The following is an 18,779-nucleotide window of genomic DNA, read 5'->3' as shown; positions in this document are numbered from 1 at the left end:
CTACAACTGTGAAAAATATTTTAAAAGTAATTGAATATTTTTTAAGCAGTAGGAATTTGGTTTATGCAAGGCTAAAATTTAAACTTAAAAATGTAAAAAAATAAAAATAAATAATAAAATAAAAATAATAATAAAAACAGTTTCTAATTAAAAAAAAAAAAACTAGCAATGTACAAATTAGGGATATACTGTAGAAAGCATTTAGTTTTTTTCACCTGGCTTGTTTCCAACCTAAACATCCTTGGAAAACTATGGTAGTCCAGAAGCCTGGAGGAAATAACCCTTGTCAATGCAACCATTAATAAAATCAGACCTTAGCAAACACGCCAAATGGGTTAAAAATCTTACATTTCAAAACCAGGTTTATCGACAGTTATTTCTAAACAGAAAGGACGTCTTTTAATTAAAATGTCTGCTTTTCTACAAAGAGAGGAAAAAAAAAAGTGGAATTAAGAAAGAACTTCTGCAAAGCAATCGTATAGTAGAGTTGTGTAGGGAATCTGCTGCGTCCAATGAGGGATTGCAGCTCTCTCCCCCCCTTTTTCCTGGCAGAGATTCAGTTCTTCAAGGGGAAAAAAAAAAACTTGCGGTATCTTGCTTCTAGCCTGAAGCTTTAGGACTGTGTAGAATTCTTTCCTCTCTCGTTTCTCTATGCTTCCTCTGCCACTTAATCTGTTTCTGAAGAAGGAGTTGTTTTTATGATCATGGGGGCCTTACGTTGCATGCTGTGGCTGTTCACCTTGAATTTGTACGTGGTGTGCGCCTATGAAGGTAGGGTTACCTGGATATATTGCTTATTCATTAAAATGCATTGTGTTAGAGGAGGTTTACAAAGAAGAATTTGATTGGAAAGTTGCTCCAACTGCCCAGGACACTTCACTTCTTCTGAGGGTTTTGTTGGTGAACTTTAAGACTTCTGCTGCTTTTTGAAATTTGATTTCATTCGAGACTTTTGCTATAGTTGTGAGTATTTTGATGTGTGATTGCTTAGTTTTGCTGATGTGGTCAGCTCAATCCTTAAGCACACTACTTTCTCATCTAGTTTCACTAAGAGTTTACTTTAGAGTAGGTTTACTTTGCAGTCTGTCAGTTTGCTTTGTGAAAGAATGTCATGGTGAGGCATGTTTTAGGTAGCACCTACTTCACAGTCATTTGTGGATATCTGGCAACGTAACACTGTGCTGTCAGTTACTGCTATAGAACTACACGTCTCAGCTTGTCCTGACGGACACAGAGAGGTAAACATAAAGGGATATGCACATTTATAACATTTAAAGGGATAGAGGTATATTTGTGTGTGAACCAGTAGAAATGATTTAAAATTTTAAAAAGAAATATATTGGTATTAGAGTATTGATCCACATAGATTTCTGCTATCTCTTGGCCTCCTAATAGGCTCGTACTATTGGTAAAGCAGTACAGAGAGCCAAGAAGGTGCCCGAAGAGCTGAAACCCATGGCTACCAATTTAAAGATTATCACTAACGTGCACTTACTGCCTTGAAATGTGGTTGTTAAAGCAGTAGTATACCGCTTTTTTCCACTTTTAACTACAGGTAAGCCTATAATAAGGCTTACCTGTAGGTACAATTAATATCTCCTAAACCGGCACGGTTTAGGAGATATTCGAAGTGCATGCAGCCACTCACACGAGCGGCGCATGCGCTCTGAAGGTCCGGCGGACCTTCAGCTTTCCTTGCCGGGAGCTTGCCGGAAAATGACTCCCGGAGTGACGTCATCACGGCTCCGGCCAATCACAGTGCCGGAGCCGCCGAACCCGGATCCTGTCAGCTCCCACAGCGGTGTCCGGGGGTCTGTGTCGGGGCTTCGTTCTAAGGTAAGTAATTCATAATGAGCTGGTATGCGATGCATACTAGCTCATTATGCCTTTGTCTTGCAGGGTTTTTTTTTTTTAGGTTTACAACCACTTTAAAGGGTACTTTGTGCCTCCTTATTGATCTTTGAACTGTCTTCCATAATTAAGGCTGACCATACATTATACAACTTTCTTGTACAATTTTCCTTAAGATTTACCAAAACCATATAATATGAAGTCAAACCTAAACACTTTCAATGTGTATGCTATCAGGCAGTCCCTTGCATTACATAGTTGAAGGTAAATCTAAAGAAAATTGAATAAGAAAATTGTATAATGTATGGCCAGCCTACATTTCTATTTTAACAGAGGTGCTATTACATTTCCAAAAGATTTGATATCGCCACTCAACTTCCCGGGGCATTGCTTAATACAAATACTCTGTGGATCTATCTGTCCATCCATCCATCTATACATTCATATAATTTCTAATAGGTCTGATAATGCCACCCAGCTTCTAATACATTTTCTCAACTTCCAAGGCCATTTTTAACACAAATACTCTGTGGATCTATCTGTCCATCCATCCACCCATCTATACATCCATCTAATTTCTAATAGGTCTGATAATGCCACCCAGCTTCTGATAAAGATACTCAACTGCCAAGGCCATTTTTAATGCAAATACTCTGTGGACCTATCTGTGAGTCCGTCCATCCATCTATCCGTCCATCTATCCATCCATTCATATAATTTCCAAAAAGATCTGATAATGCAACTCAACTTCTCATAATGTTACTCAACTTCCATGGCCATTTCTTAATACAAATACTCTGTGGACCTACCTGTTAGTCCATTCATCCATCCATATATTTTCTGAAAGGTCTAATGATGCAACTCAACTTCTCATATTGTTACTCAACTTCCATGGCCATTTTCTAATACAAATACTCTGTCTGTAAATATACTGTATCTGTCCATCCATCCATCCATCCATCCATCTATCCATCCATGGATCCATCCACCTATCCATATAATTTGCAAAAGATCTGATATTCCCACTAAATTTCACATAATTCCCATGTTACTCAACTTTTTTACTCATGTTTTAATGCAAATACTCTGTGAATCTATCTGTTCATCCATCCATCAATCAGTTCACATCATTTCCAAAGGATCCGATAATGGATAATGCCACTCAACTTCTCATAATGTTACTCAATTTCCATGACTATTTTATAATACAAATACTCTGTAGATCTATCTGTCCATCCATCTATACATATAATTTTCAACAATCTGATAATGCCACTTAGGTTCTGATAATGTTACTCAACTTTTATGGCCATTTTTTAAATACAAATACTCTGTGGATCTATCATCCATCGATCCATCCATCCATTCTTCCCAGTGATAACTTTGGCATTATTATCATGTTGGAAATACAAGTGCCTTTTACCTTGTAAGTACATCATACTTTCCAGCCTATCAATATTTAAAAAAAATTGATATTAACCCCCAGACTGGGTATCCCAAATTCTGCCTGGGGCATTTATGCTAAAATTTGGATTGTTGGGGAGGTCTGTCTCTCTTTCTGTATACATGAATATATAAACACCCTAATACTAAGTGTGTGTATACAGTAAACTGAACACATATGTTTTATGGATGTGTACCAGAAATATTTGGCTTAAGTATACATTATATGTCATTGTTTGTTTCCACGAATGTAAACTTTAAGTGTTTGTACTAAGAATGTTTCTACAATCCATGTTTTTCGCAATGTAAAGACCATATATATCAGCAATTAAATTATCTGCAAGAAAGCATTACTAAGGCTTATGTTTCCCAGGCTAATGTCCTTCTGACTCCTAACCTTTTGTTGATATATGTATCTGTTCAGACAAAGTGATGTCTTCTCCAGCACTGTGATTCACTACTAGACTTTGCTGGCAAGGAATACATTGTGATGGTGTGATTCATTTCAATCTACAGATGTTCATGAAAGTGCTGAGTGGATAAGGTATTCTTCTCAAACTGTTCTGGAATCCTAATATATTAAAGGAATCTATTGTAGTGCAGTACAGATATACCTGCATGTAAATAACTGAACTATTTAGCAGGCAGGCAAAGTTTAATTTTCAGATTGACTGGTGTATACCCTTAAATAGACCTCTGATGATCAAAATATAGATTCTGCAGTTGATGTTTTTTTAAAGGCACAAGGTCCTGGTTGTCATCTGGATTCTGGCCTAAGTACATTGTAAGCAGGGCTGGATTTGTCAATAGGAAACATAGGCCATGGCCTAGGGCACTGTGGTAAGTGGGGTGGCACCAAGCCCACTGAAAGGTGTCTATTCATCTGCTGCTCCATAGAATCAGAGCTCATCCATAATTCCTGCCATCTGCTGACCTTGTTTTTAGTCACTCATCAGTAACAAGCAACAAGAGAGGATCACATATCGGAGCAATCTGTAGATATCTAGAGAAAGGAAGTTAAAGATATATTCAATCCATGTACCAACCTAATAAAGTAGAGTTTGGCCTCAATTTAACCACCACCTGAATCTCTCTACCCTATGTTTTCACATAGGGTAATATCTGCTTATAATGATTACCTCATGCAATGTGTGTGGTATATATACTTCAAATAAACAGTGGGGCTGATTTACCAAAACTAGAGAGTGCAAAATCTGGTGCATCAGTGCATAGTAGCCAATCAGCTTCTAACTTCAACTTGGTCAATTAGGCTTTGACATAAAAACGTGAAAGCAGTATTTTACCATCAAGTTCAATGTATTTACGTATTTCACACCTGGGCTCACATGACAGATTTATTTGTGGTATCAAGCTATAAATATTTTTGCTCAAAAATGTTCTGTACTGGTGACCATAGCATAAGGAACAAACTTTTCAGAGAAAGGGAATACAATAAGACACGGGGCCACTCACTAAAACTAGAGCAAAAATGTTTTAACCTTAAAATACGTAGGGGGTTCTTTACTGTCAGAGCTGTGGGGATGTGGAATTCTCTTCCACAAGCAGTGGTATCAGCAGGGTGCATTGACAGTTTCAAATAACTATTAGATGGGCAGCTCAAAGACCACAACATAAAGGTGTATACAATGTACGGTTAACAGCAAACACGCACACATCATGGGTTGAACTGGATGGACTGGTGTCTTTTTTCAACCTAGCTAACTATGTAACTATGTATGTAATATGTTGTAACATGTGTTCCAATTTAAAGCTTTGAAGTAAAGTGCTGCCTATGAGTAGACATCACAAAATCCCTGATGCCTTTACTGCCTAGAAAGGTTTCATCTATTCCCCTCTCCTTTTGGTTTCACATTATTAATGGGGTTGGACTTTCTATGAGGCTAATCCCTGCCAACTGCCATTCCAGTGTTTAATTAAACTGTCTTAATGGCTGGTAAAGCCACTGTCAAAGAACAGGGGGATGGCAGTGGGTCAAGCTTTGCCACAAAGTCAGGGTGTCGGGTCACTTCTTGGTAGAGGCCGAAATGCTGAGAGGGCTTCCCTTGCAGCTCGGTGCGAATCACCCCTGGAAGTGGGACAGGAGGTGACGCGTCCCAAGGAGCACTGGATGCTTGTGGAGTGCAGGTAAAGGTTCACAAGGATATCCTGGAACAACTTGCAGGGCCTCCAGGGAATCAAGCAATGTGCAGGTAAAAGCCAGGCCGAGGGTCATACACAGGTATCAGTCCAACAGGTCGCCAAGACAAGGGGATTGAGCAGAAGCAAGTCCGTTGAGCAAGCCGGGATCGGTACACTGGAAGTCAGGCAGAGGACAAGAGAGCAAGGATGGTCACACAAGCCGAGGGTCAAACATTGGAGCAGGATCAAAGGGTCAGACGAAGCCGTGGGTCAAAGCCAGGAGAGAGAGCAGACAGGTCAGAAACAAGCCGGGTCAAACTGGAATCCAGGAAGTAGTAATGCACAGGAAACAGGAAGAGCTGAAGACAATCCAGCAATCAGATGGGCTGAGCAGAGTCCTTTTATAGGCCAGTGAATTAGTCTATGGCCTGAGTCCATTGCAGCCATGGGAAGTACTGGCAAATTTGCCAGCTGCAGAACAGCCATTTCACTGACAATGCGTCTATGGCCTGAGTCCATTGCGGCCATTGGAAGTACTGGCGGAGTTGCCAGTTGCAGCATGGCCGTTTCTCTGACAGTGCCCCCCCCAAGGGGCAGCCTCCGGATGCCCAACCGGGCCAATCTTTCCGGGAATCTCCTGTGGAATTCCTGTACCAGCCTGGGGGCATGCAGGTTACTAGCGGGTTCCCAGGAATTGTCTTCAGTGGGGTAACCTTTCCATTTAATAAGATACTGTATGAGCTCACCCCTTCTTCGACAATCCATAATGGTTTCCACTTCATATTCAGGTTCACCCTCCACTGAAACTGGAGGTGGAGGCAATTCTTCCCTCCCTGGGAAAGGGCTAGAAACTGCAGGCTTTAGCAGGGAAACATGGAATACAGGATGGATCTTGTATGAATTAGGTAAAACCAGTTCAAAAGCACACAGGGTTTATCATCCTTTTGATTCTAAAAGGCCCAATAAACCTTGGTCCCAACTTTTTAGAAGGGCAAGATAGTCGTTGTTTGAGGAGAGCCACACCTTATCCCCGACCTTATACATAGGATTTTCCTTTTTCTAGCGGTCATAAAATTTCTTGTACTCCTGTTGGGCTTTGGATATGGAGTCCTGTAGCACCCGGTAGTTATCCCTGATAGCCATTATCCGGTCTTGCACTGCAGGAACTGATGTTTCTGAGAAAGCACTGGGCAAAAAAGGATGGAACCCGTAATTCACCCAGAACGGGGTCTGGTTGGTTGCAGAATGCAGGGCGTTATTATATGCGAATTCCGCGCACGGAAGTAAAGAGACCCAGTTATCTTGGGAGCAAGTGCAAAAGCAACGTAGGTATTGTTCAAGGGTCTGGTTGGTCCTTTCCGTTTGACCATTACTCTGCGGGTGGTAGGCTGATGATAGGCATATCTTAATGGACAAGGATTTGCAAAGCTCTTTCCAGAATTTGGAAGTGAATTGGACGCCTCTGTCCGATACTATACTGTCCGGGAGACCGTGTAGTCTGACCACTTCTTTAATAAATATGTTAGCTGTTTCCACGGCAGAAGGTGTGCCAATCATAGGCAAAAAGTGCGCCATCTTCGAGAGACGGTCCACCACCACCAGGACAGTAGTGAAACCTTCTGAAGGTGGTAATTCCACTATAAAATCCATGGAAAGTTGCTTCCAGGGCTGTTCCGGGATGGGCAATGGCCTTAACAGGCCCCAGGACTTGGTCTTAGCCCCCTTGTTACGCTGACACGTAATACAAGAACCCACATAGGATTTACAGTCCCGAACTAAATTGGGCCACCAAAAGTGGCGCTGAATGAGTTCACATGTCTTCCTGACCCCGAAGTGCCCGGCAAGCTTGTGATCATGCAAAGTCTTTAGGACCTGTAGTCTGATCTGTGAAGGAACAAAAATCCTTTCTTGGAACCACAAGAATCCCCCGCGTTTTTCCAAGGAAGAGGTCCCAGGCTCGAGACATTGAACTGAGGCTTGCTTAATTGCTGATTGCAGATCCGTTTGAATAAGCAAAAAATTTTGAGCCGAGAGGATGGTGTTAGGTTCGGCTGTGTTTGGGGTATCTGGAAACATTCTGGACAAGGCGTCTGCTTTTCCGTTCTTGGACCCTGGCCTGTAAGTAAGATGAAAATTAAACCGGGAAAAGAACAAGGCCCATCGAGCTTGACGGGGTCTCAGGCGTCTTGCTGTCCTGAGGTATTCCAGGTTTTTGTGGTCTGTGAATATTAAAATGGGATGAGTAGCCCCTTCAAGCAAGTATCTCCACTCTTCCAAGGCACATTTGATGGCCAAGAGTTCCCGATCCCCTACGTCATAGTTTCTCTCCGGAGGTGTCATCTTCCGGGAAAAGAAAGCCACAGGGTGCAGAAGAGTCTTCGGGCCTTGTCTTTGAGATAAGATTGCTCCAGTGGCTATTTCTGAAGCATCCACTTCAAGCACATAAGGTAGGGTTGGATCAGGATGCTGGAGAATAGGTGCTGAGGTGAACAACGTCTTCAGTTTGTCAAAGGCCGTTTGAGCTTCCTGTGACCAATGGAAACGGACCTGTTGGTGGGTCAATTGGGTAATGGGGGAGATAATCATAGAGAACCCCTTCACGAACCTCCGATAGAAGTTAGCAAACCCCACAAAGCGTTGAACTCCTTTCTTATCACAGGGGGCTGGCCAATCGAGAATTGACTGCACTTTCTGTGGATCCATGGAAATGCCGTTTGTTGAGATAATGAGACCCAGGAATTGAATGGAGTCTCTCGAATTCGCATTTCTCTGGTTTCACATAAAGTCCGTGTTTCCTTAAAGTAAATAGTACCTTTTTAACATGGGTCCGGTGGAGTTCCAGAGTGGAGGAAAAAATGAGTATGTCATCTAGGTAGACAATCAGAAAGAGATCTAGGAATTCCCGAAAAATGTCATTAACTAGATGTTGGAAGGTAGCAGGGGCGTTACACAGCCCGAAAGGCATGACCAGGTATTCAAAATGGCCAAACCGCATTCTGAATGCCGTCTTCCACTCATCTCCTTTCCTAATGCGAACAAGGTTGTAAGCTCCACGGAGATCCAATTTGGTAAAGATCCGAGCTGCCCGGAAACGTTGAAACAGTTCTGGGATAAGAGGTAGAGGATACCGGTTTTTAATAGTAATTTTATTAAGCTCCCGGTAATCTACACAAGGTCTTAGTGTGCCATCCTTTTTTTCGACAAAGAATATCCCGGCCCCTGCTGGTGAGGAGGAGGGGCGGATAAAACCCTTTTCCAAATTTTCGTTAATATAAATCCGGAGGGTTTCCAGCTCCTTCTCAGATAACGGGAATATCCTTCCGAAAGGAATCTCGGCTCCAGGCAGAAGTTCTACAGGGCAATCATAAGGCCTGTGAGGAGGCAGAGCTTCAGCCTTTTTCTTATCAAATACGTCCATGAATTCCTCATAAACTGCGGGGACATTTTCCGGGAGATCATGTACTGGTTGGACGGCCAGGCAAGCAGCAGAAGTATCAGATCCAGGTAGGAAACAATGGTTCAGGCAGTAATTAGACGTGAAGGAGATCCTTCTCTTAACCCAATCAATCAGTGGGTTGTGGGCCTGTAGCCAGGGAAGTCCTAAAATAATGGGAAACATTGGTGAGGAAAGGACGTCAAATCAGAGGAATTCCTGGTGAAGAGAATCTGTTGTGGTGAAGATGGGGCACGTCTCTTCAGTAACAGGCCCGGAACTGGGCAAAGAACCATCAGCCAGAAGAATATGGAGTCGCTGTTCCTTAGCTTGCATGGGGACACACAGTCTTTGAGCTAAAGAACGGTCCAGAAAGCAACTACATGCCCCGGAATCAACGATCGCCAGAAGCCGAATCTTCTTTTCTGCTACCTGTAGGGAGACAGGGAGAATAAGATGAGTAGGGGATGACCCAGCGACTTGACAGTTCAGCAGAGGCCGTGAATAGGACTTACTGGGTCTCACAGGACAATTGCGTAGGAAGTGGCCAGATTCCCCACAATAAAGGCAGAGGTTAGCTTGACGGCGACGTTGTCTTTCCTCGGGGGTCAAGGCAGAACGGATTAGACCAATCTGCATGGGTTCTCCTTCTGATCCCCCAGAGACAGAAGGCCCAGGATGGGGTGAAGCAGCAAGTGGGACTTTTGGGAGAACCCAGGTAGGTCGGGCCCCTTGAAGGCGCTCTGAGCGTCTCTCCCGCAGGCGCCTGTCCAGTTGGATTGCCAGTGAGATTAGACCTTCCAAAGACGTAGGGGTTTCTACCCGAGCTAACTCGTCCTTAAGGGCTTCAGACAATCCGTGACGGTACTGGTACTTGAGTGCTGGCTCATTCCAGTCTGTATCCGCGGCCCATCTGCGGAAGTCAATGGTATAGTCCTCTACAGGACGTTTATTTTGTTGTAAGGCATGTAGGGCTGATTCAGCCGTAACAGTCCGTTGGGGGTCCTCATATAACTGGGCCATGGCCTGGAAGAAGGAGTCTACAGAGTTCAATGAGGGGCTCTTTTGCTCAAGGAGGTTATGGGCCCAGGTCTGGGGTTCTTCTGACAACAGAGAAATTATGAATCCTACTTTGACAGTCTCTGAAGAGAAGGTTCTGGGCTGAAGGGCTAAATACAAGAGACATGCATTCTTAAAGGATCTGAACCTTCTCCGTTCCCCACGGAAGCGTTCGGGTGTAGGTACCCTGGGTTCAGGTGGGAAAACCATGGCTGCTTGCGCAGGGCCGGCTGGTCCTTGCTGAGTGGAGATGCCCCCGGAGCTAGCGGGCGGTTGATTGGGGTCGGAAGGAGAGGGTGCGCCAGCTAGGTTCAACACTCGACCCTCTAGTTGAAAATAACCGTCCTGCAGTCTCTGGACCGCCTGTGTTAAAGAGGAGACTTGCTGACAAAGAGCCTCGAGCTGGGAAGCACCTCTGTCGGCCTCTGACATGGCTGGATTGTACTGTCGGGTCACTTCTTGGTAGAGGCCGAAATGCTGAGAGGGCTTCCCTTGCAGCTCGGTGCGAATCACCCCTGGAAGTGGGACAGGAGGTGACGCGTCCCAAGGAGCACTGGATGCTTGTGGAGTGCTGGTAAAGGTTCACAAGGATATCCTGGAACAACTTGCAGGGCCTCCAGGGAATCAAGCAATGTGCAGGTAAAAGCCAGGCCGAGGGTCATACACAGGTATCAGTCCAAACAGGTCACCAAGACAAGGGGATTGAGCATAAGCAAGTCCGTTGAGCAAGCCGGGATCGGTACACTGGAAGTCAGGCAGAGGACAAGAGAGCAAGGATGGTCACACAAGCCGAGGGTCAAACACTGGAGCAGGATCAAAGGGTCAGACGAAGCCGTGGGTCAAAGCCAGGAGAGAGAGAGCAGACAGGTCAGAAACAAGCCGGGTCAAACTGGAATCCAGGAAGTAGTAATGCACAGGAAACAGGAAGAGCTGAAGACAATCCAGCAATCAGATGGGCTGAGCAGAGTCCTTTTATAGGCCAGTGAATTAGTCTATGGCCTGAGTCCATTGCAGCCATGGGAAGTACTGGCAAATTTGCCAGTTGCAGCACAGCCATTTCACTGACAATGAGTCTATGGCCTGAGTCCATTGCGGCCATTGGAAGTACTGGCGGAGTTGCCAGTTGCAGCATGGCCGTTTCTCTGACACAGGGAAAGTGAGGCCCAAATAACAAAGTGAAACTTGATCAGAGAAGAGCACAACAGAGGCTTTTCTGAATTAATGTAATGGCATGGAGGCATGTGCAGTCTGTATTCTCAGGTGGCGCTCAACTGCAGCGGCAGTGCAGAGGGAGAGAAAATCAGGAGGAAAATGGTTTTTCTATGGTTTCCTGGGTCACAGGGGCAGCTATCTATTTGGATGCTGAAAGCCCATGTGAATCTGGCGGGCATCTTGGGTCAGACAGAGTCATTTTAAGACTCTGGCTCCTGGGTTTGGCATGATTTTAGTGCTGGGATAGAGTAGGGAAAGGTCACCCATCTGTCAGGAACAGTATTAGCAGCAGGGAAACATTCTAGATGAGAAGGGAAAGCATAGGGATCTGCTTCTATTCCTGGAAACCTCCCCATTTGGGCTCGGATCAGCAAGGCCGCATTCCGCCTCTCTAGATAGATGCTGTCAGCAAGACTGAGATCTGGAAAGAAATAAACTCCACGCTAAGGATATCTTTAAAGTACAAAGGTGTAAATAGGCTGCAGCCTACCCTGGACTACAGTCAAAAAGGCCGTGGGTGAACTCCAGCCACTCGGTGGTGTATGGGGGTAGGAGGGTCATATAGGGCAGAAAAGAGGCTAATAGTGTGATACCGTACAAGCCTTTATTGAAGAAATCATATAAAAATGGGTACTCACAATGTTGTGTCTCAATACAAGGGAAAAATAGCGTCCTGGAACGCAATGCGTTCCACCAGAATGCCGGAACCGGAAGTGATGTGACGGCGCTGTACACGTTTCGTCATCAGACGTCTTCTGCAGCGTTTCGTCATCAGACGTCCAACGCTGATTACTGATTATCACTTTCCATACATATACCACTGTGTATTTATATACCAGTTTACTGATCACCGTTTACACTTCAATATAGGCAGCGCCAATTACCCTAACTTTCCTCCCAAGACTGAGATCTGCTCTGCTACATACTGTTGTCATCTGTCATCTACCCACAAGTAGGTACTGTGTGGCGTCTGCTCCTAAGCAATATTTTAAAGATGAATTCCAGGTATGGATATTTTGTATGTAATGACATTGGTCCAGCTTTGACCAGGGCTGAATTTTGCCCCTCCAGACAGACGCTGTCAGCTTGGCTGAGACCTGCTCCACTACACGCTATTTCCTCCGTAAGTGTTCCTAGTTGAGCTTCCTTCTGCTGGGCCTGTTATGAACTGTTTTGCCTCTACTTCAATACTATTTCTCTCAATTGCACCTGGACTGAGTGTGTATTATTTCCGCTGTGTCACGCTGCACCTACCCACAAGTAGGTACCATGGGGTGTCTGCTCCTAAGCAAGAATTTAAAGATGAATTCCAGGTATGGATATTTTCTATGTGATTACATTGGTCCAGCTTCAACCATTGTAACTATTACTTTACCATATCTGGCCAATGCCCTTGAAAGCTGTAAATCACAGAAGTAGACACCACTGCTCCAGTAATCTCTACTTGCTTCCTGGTCCCATGCCGAGCAGCTGCCCTGCTACATTCTGAACACAGGAGGTCAACCACTTGGCATGGACACCATTTAGGCATCCTTTGAATGTTCTGAAAAAATGCAAAGCGGACTCTGGTTGCACGAGGCGGAGAGGTGGGGCAATAATGTCACGGCCAGCTATGTAAGTCATGTATATGTAAGTATAAAATATCCCTACCTAGTTCTTCTATAAATTGTAAAAGTGGAAAATTAAGTAAGGATCACTAAGTTGGATTATATTTAAAAATGTTGCCGGATGTGCTTTTTATACCTGAGCCTTTTTCCCAATCAGGCCATGGTCACCGACTATATGGCAGCAGAATTCCTGGACCTACAATGTTGGACAGTTGTACCTGTTGTAAAGAATTTGCAGTTTGCATGTGATATTATCAAAAGTGAAAAGGCTTATGATGACCAGTACTGTAGAAGAGAATTGTCTGAAGCTCAATAAATAGTGTGCTGTACACATAAAGAAAGTAACTTTAAGGGTGTAGTAATGGCATCATTAAGTAAAGACTGTCATTCCTGCTTATTCCATGTTCATGCTGTACAGTGTATAATATACATTTTGTAGAATGTATATTCGATCCTCTGGGGGGCCCTGCCTAATTCAGTCTCATAGTAAATACTAAATACAATACATTTTGATTGTGATGTAAGAAATATGAAATAAATTAGCAGCATTGTAAATAATTTTTTCTGCAATATCATCTGTGAGTTATTTCGAGAGTCAGCGAATGTACTCGTGTGGTAATTACTGACCATTTTGCATAAACAATGAGCGCTTCAAGTCAACTAAGCTCTTGTCTTTATGCACAGCGATTGTGCCAAGAATGGTTTCAATTTTATTTTGGAGCATGTAGCATATTAACACAGCTTTACTATTGTATTTTAGTCTAAACTTCAATTTGGCATTCCATTTTACCTTGGAAGACTTCTTTTGGCAAGGTTATTATTTATTAAAGAGTTTCCAGAATGTGTTATGGAACACAGAAATTGTAGAAGAAAAAAAAGAAGGATCAATAAATGTATTCGTTTATATTGATTCCATTGTAAAGGTTCTGCCTTCTTTGAGAAATGTTGACTTTAAATTTAACATACAGTATCTCACAAAAGTGAGTACACCCCTCATATGACAACACTGAAAAAAGGACACTTTGCTACAATGTAAAGTAGTGAGTGTACAGTTTGTATAACAGTGTAAATTTTCTGTCCCCTCAGAATAACTCAACACACAGCCAAAAATGTCGAAACCACTGGCAACAAAAGTAAGTACACCACTAAATGAAAATGTCCAAATTGGGTCCAATTAGCCATTTTCCCTCCACGGTGTCATGTGACTCATTAGTGTTACAAGGTCTCAGGTGTGAATGGGGAGCAGGTGTGTTACATTTGGTGTTATCGCTCTCACTCTCTCATACTGGTCACTGGAAGTTTAACATGGCACCTCATGGTAAAGAACTCTCTGAGGATCTGAAAAAAAGAATTGTTGTTCTACATAAAGATGGCCTAGGCTAAAAGATGATTGCCAAGACCCCAAAACTGAGCTGCAGCACAGCGATGAACACCATACAGCAGTTTAACAGGACAGGTTCCACTCAGAACAGGCCTTGCCATGGTCCACCAAAGAAGTTGAGTGCACATGCTCAGCGTCATATCCAGAGGTTGTCTTTGGGAAATATATGTATGAGTTCTGCCAGCATTGCTGAAGAGGTTGAAGGGGTGGGGGGGGGGGGGTCAGCTTATCAGTGCTCAGACCATACGCCACAAACTGCATCAAATCGGTCTGCATGGCTGTCATCCCTGAAGGAAGCCTCTTCTAAAGATGATGCACAAAAAAGCCTGCAAACAGTTTGCTGAAGACAAGCAGACTAAGGACGTGGATTACTGGAACCATGTCATGTGGTCTGATGAGACCAAGATAAACTTATTTGGTTCAGATGGTGTCAAGCGTGTGTGGCAGCAACCAGGTGAGGAGTACAAAGACAAGTGTGTCTTGCCTACTGTCAAGTATGGTGGTGGGAGTGTCATGGTTTGGGGCTGCATGAGTGCTGCCAGCACTGGGGAGCTACAGTTTATTGAGGGAACCATGAATGCCAACATGTGCTGTGACATACTGAAGCAGAGCATGATCCCCTCCCTTCAGAGACTGGGCCACAGGACAGTATTCCAACATGATACCAACCCCAAACACACCTCCAAGATGATCAATGCCTTGTTAAAGAAGCTGAGGGTAAAGGTGATGGACTGGCCAAGCATGTCTCCAGATCTAAGCCCTATTGAGCATCTTTGGGGCATCCTCAAATGAAAGGTGGAGGAGCGCAACCAGCTCTGTGATGTCGTCATGGAAGAGTGGAAGAGGACTCCAGTGACAACTTGTGAAGCTCTGGTGAGCTCCATGCCCAAGAGGGTTAAGGCAGTGCTGGAAAATAATGGTGGCCACACAAAATATTGAGACTTTGGGCCCAATTTGGACATTTTCACTTAGGGGTGTACTCACTTTTGTTACCAGCTGTTTAGACAATAATGGCTGTATGTTGAGTGTTGAGTTATTTTGAGGGCACAGCAAATGTACACTGTTATACAAGCTGTACACTCACTACTTTACAGCTTGTAGCAAAGTGTAATTTCTTCAGTGTTGTCACATTAAACAATATAATAAAATATTTACAAAAATGTGAAGGGTGTACTCACTTTTGTGAGATACTGTATCTTTTAATGATGGTTTCTGTGGAGGTGAGATCTTTGCACAAGTGCAGTGCCATTATGAGGGGGAGCCACTGTCCCTGTTGAGATCTTTGCTTTATACTATGCAGCAGGCAGAGGATGAATTTACTAAGGTGGGTGGAAAGACTACCACTATGACAGGTTGATTTGGTCATTGGAATATCCGTGATTTAACCTATGGAAACCTAGCTGTTTAATCCGTACACCAAACGTTACTTAAAGCAGACCTCCAGCCAAAAATAACAAGATCAAAACGAGCAGCTCATTAAATGATAAATAAAAAAACTGCTTTTATTGCAATATTCACCTGTAACCCAAAGATTACCCCCAAAGTACCTTTTTCTGCTACTTGATGTCCTTAGTCTGATGGTCTGCATAATTCAAACCACTTTCTCTAAGACCAGGATGTCCTGGAGCCATCCCAGTTTGTGACTGTCAAATGATGAGCTTATCTCTCTGTCATTTTGCATATGAACTGATTGGCTCCTTGTGCTGATTCTTCCTCTCACACTCCAGCCCTTCTGTACAGTAGACTTGCAAGAGGTTGATACCAGGTCACATTCAGGTTCTTACATCACATTAAAATAAAAACACATTTAATGATGTATTAATGATAACATATCTGCATTAATGTATATCTTTGATATCTGCGTTAGGGTACCAGATTTTCAAAATGAGATCCAGGGACCCCCTACTGACCATGCCCACTTTTATTAAGAGTGAGGCATAAGCAAAGCATGGGTATGGATAATAGCGCCACCAAATGTTTGATGTGGCCAAATTGTGCTAAGAATAGGAGTGGCTTAAATGGGTATGGATTAATAATACTTAAGCCTACATTGCTCCAGGCCAAGTGTTCATAACATGCACAAATGTACGAGTGTAGAGCCCAAAAGCAGGTAAAGCACAGAGCGCCTCCCAAACAGAAATCCAGATTGTGACGGGAGTCACTTTGGGCGGGGCCCGTGAAACCCAAAAGCCCCTATCCCAGCTAGGTCTGTCAAACTGATCTCCAACCAATACAATCCCCCACCCTCCCATGAAAAAAAAACGCCTCCAGCACATACTCCCTGCTGCCTAAATTGTACTCACTGGACCTTGGCATGGCGTTGCTTTTGAGTCTCCACAGTCCACCATCCATCAGATGGAGCATGTCCCCTCTCCAGCAACCCCCCATGCCTCTCTCTGCACAGGCAATCACCAACATGCATGTGACAGTTAGTGCCCCAGGCTGCATTTAGAGGTGCCTGCAAGCAGAGGGCTCTCCAGTTAGAATCTAGTTCAGTAAAGTAATGGTTATGGCACAAAGTGCCATTGGTTTCTACTGCTACTGATCTACTACACATGGCCCACCTTTCTCCATCCCTCATATTAAAACACTGTGCATGAGGCAGCTGTTCTTCCTGGATGCCCACCCACCCTCTTGTTCTGGCCCTGTACCCTAGTGCAGTGTTGACTTACCAGCTCCAGGCCCAGATGTGCACTGCAGGTTACCATCACAAAGAAGAGCAAGGCGGCAAAGAATCCATATCCTTACCTCCCACAAAAATGTCTTCACAACCCATACGTAAGTACCCCTTGAGACGTCACCTTTGCTGTTTTAGTTGCTCGCATTACTGTTGATTCACCTTTCTCCTTTCCATTTCAACAGAAACTCCAGCAAACTCTCTTTGGTTTTTACTCCCCTCTGACACTTCATGTCAATGTCTGCGAAATTTTGGATACTATGACTCTATTCTTGTATTTACTCTCAGAACCCAATGTATGTCATTATTCTTGAAATACAAATAGATACAATTAAACAAAATAAATGTCTACACAAGACGAAAGGGACCAGCTAGACCATGTGATATCAGCATGTGACATCATCAATAACCCTAATCACCACTGGAGGCAGGCACGCTTCCTCCCCTTCCTCCTCCTGCTCCAGGCCAATCACAGAAACTTTGCTGAGACTGATTTCCCTGCAGCTACCCTGGTCAGGAAGACCACTATTTAGGCTGGAAAGAAATCAGAGGCATGTTCTTTAACTGGGGACAACATCTAGGACATTTTTTTTCCCGAGTCAGCCCCCTAAAATCAGGTACTGTCTCCTGAAACCAGGGACATATGGTAATCCAAGCCTAGAGTTCTAGAGCTTTAAAATCCAAATAACATACACTATATTACCAAAAGTATTGGGACACCTGCCTTTACACACACATAAACTTTAATGGCATCCCAGTCTTAGTCCATAGGGTTCAATATTGAGTTGGCCCACCCTTTGCAGCTATAACAGCTTCAACTCTTCTTGGAAGGCTGTCCACAGGGTTTAGAAGTGTGTCTATGTAAATGTTTGACCATTCTTCCAGAAGCGCATTTGTTAGGTCAGGCACCTATGTGGACGAGAAGGCCTGACTCGCAGTCTCTGCTCTAATTCATCCCAAAGGTGTTCTATTGGGTTAAGGTCAGGACTCTGTGCAGGGCAGTCAAGTTCCTCTACCCCAAACACGATCATCGATGTGTTTATGGGCCTCTCCCGGCAAGATACCGGGAAGCTTGCCAGGGGTCTGCCCAGGAAGGGGACCAATCCAGTGGAGAGTCAGTGGACAAGGGACTAGCATGCACGGGAAGTGAGAAAGGGGGTGCCAAGTCAGGACCCTGAAGAGAAATCCAGTCAGGAACCTATTTTCCACTTCACTTCAGTGGGAAGGTGAAGCAGTGGCCTTGCCGCATTCATTACAGTTAGTGTCCTCAGAATTTGTGCATAGTTCAAGTTGGAGTATCCCACTCATCCCTTCTCCCATCCAAGTAGCAAAATAAAGCACAAAAACCAAATCCTCTGGACTGTTCATTGTCTGAGCCAAGTCTTAAATTGATACGTTTTATGGACTGTTGCTATGGGTAACCCAGGGGAATCCACACTCAGCAGCTCCCTAGGGGGCAGTGCTACAAATATAATATAATATATTATAATTTGCCATAGCGCCATACCAACTCCACAACATTATTTTTTTTGTCAAAGTCCATGGTTCTTTACACTGTTATTGCTGACCTCTCCTTTTAAAAAATGTTAGTTTGTCTGTCTTTACCCAGTCCAGCTGAAAATAGTGGGTGACTTATTTTTTACAGGCACTTGGAAATACTGTTCTAATTCAGGCTGCCATCCTTCTTTGTCTGACATGTAGCACCCTTGTAGTTGCTGGGATGGTACATTTAGTTTGGCTCCCCTGTAGTCAAGGGAGCATGGGTTATTTACTATCTGTTTAGGAGACAGAGCAGTGCTTCACAGGCTGTGGCTCTATTACCTCCTTCTGTCTTCTGGAACTCTCTGATGTTTCCAGAACATAGTGGGCTGAAGGACAGAGGCTGCAGCTTGAATATTCATGGAGTTTTCACCAATCCCTAGGAAGGTAGGCCTAGCAGTTGGGGAAGCAGCCCATAAATATTCTGAAGCCTGGCGG

General features: G+C 43.9%; 1 protein-coding gene across 1 annotated transcript in view; it reads left to right on the top strand.

Annotated features, from left to right (window-relative positions):
* Positions 1 to 579: 579 nt before the first annotated feature.
* SRPX (sushi repeat containing protein X-linked) overlaps positions 580 to 18,779 on the top strand; it is a 148,871-nt gene continuing 130,671 nt past the window's right edge. Inside the window, exon 1 of the mRNA XM_082248004.1 lies at positions 580 to 771. Coding sequence (XP_082104130.1) covers positions 699 to 771 — 73 coding nt within the window. The 5' untranslated portion in view covers positions 580 to 698. The remainder of the gene's footprint in view (positions 772 to 18,779) is intronic.

The sequence above is a fragment of the Pelophylax lessonae genome (assembly GCF_965119305.1).
Source record: "Pelophylax lessonae genome assembly, chromosome: 2".
Taxonomy (NCBI): Eukaryota; Metazoa; Chordata; class Amphibia; order Anura; family Ranidae; genus Pelophylax; species Pelophylax lessonae.
The sequence above is the reverse complement of the archived record's forward strand: the minus strand, read 5'-3'. Positions and strand labels throughout refer to the sequence as shown.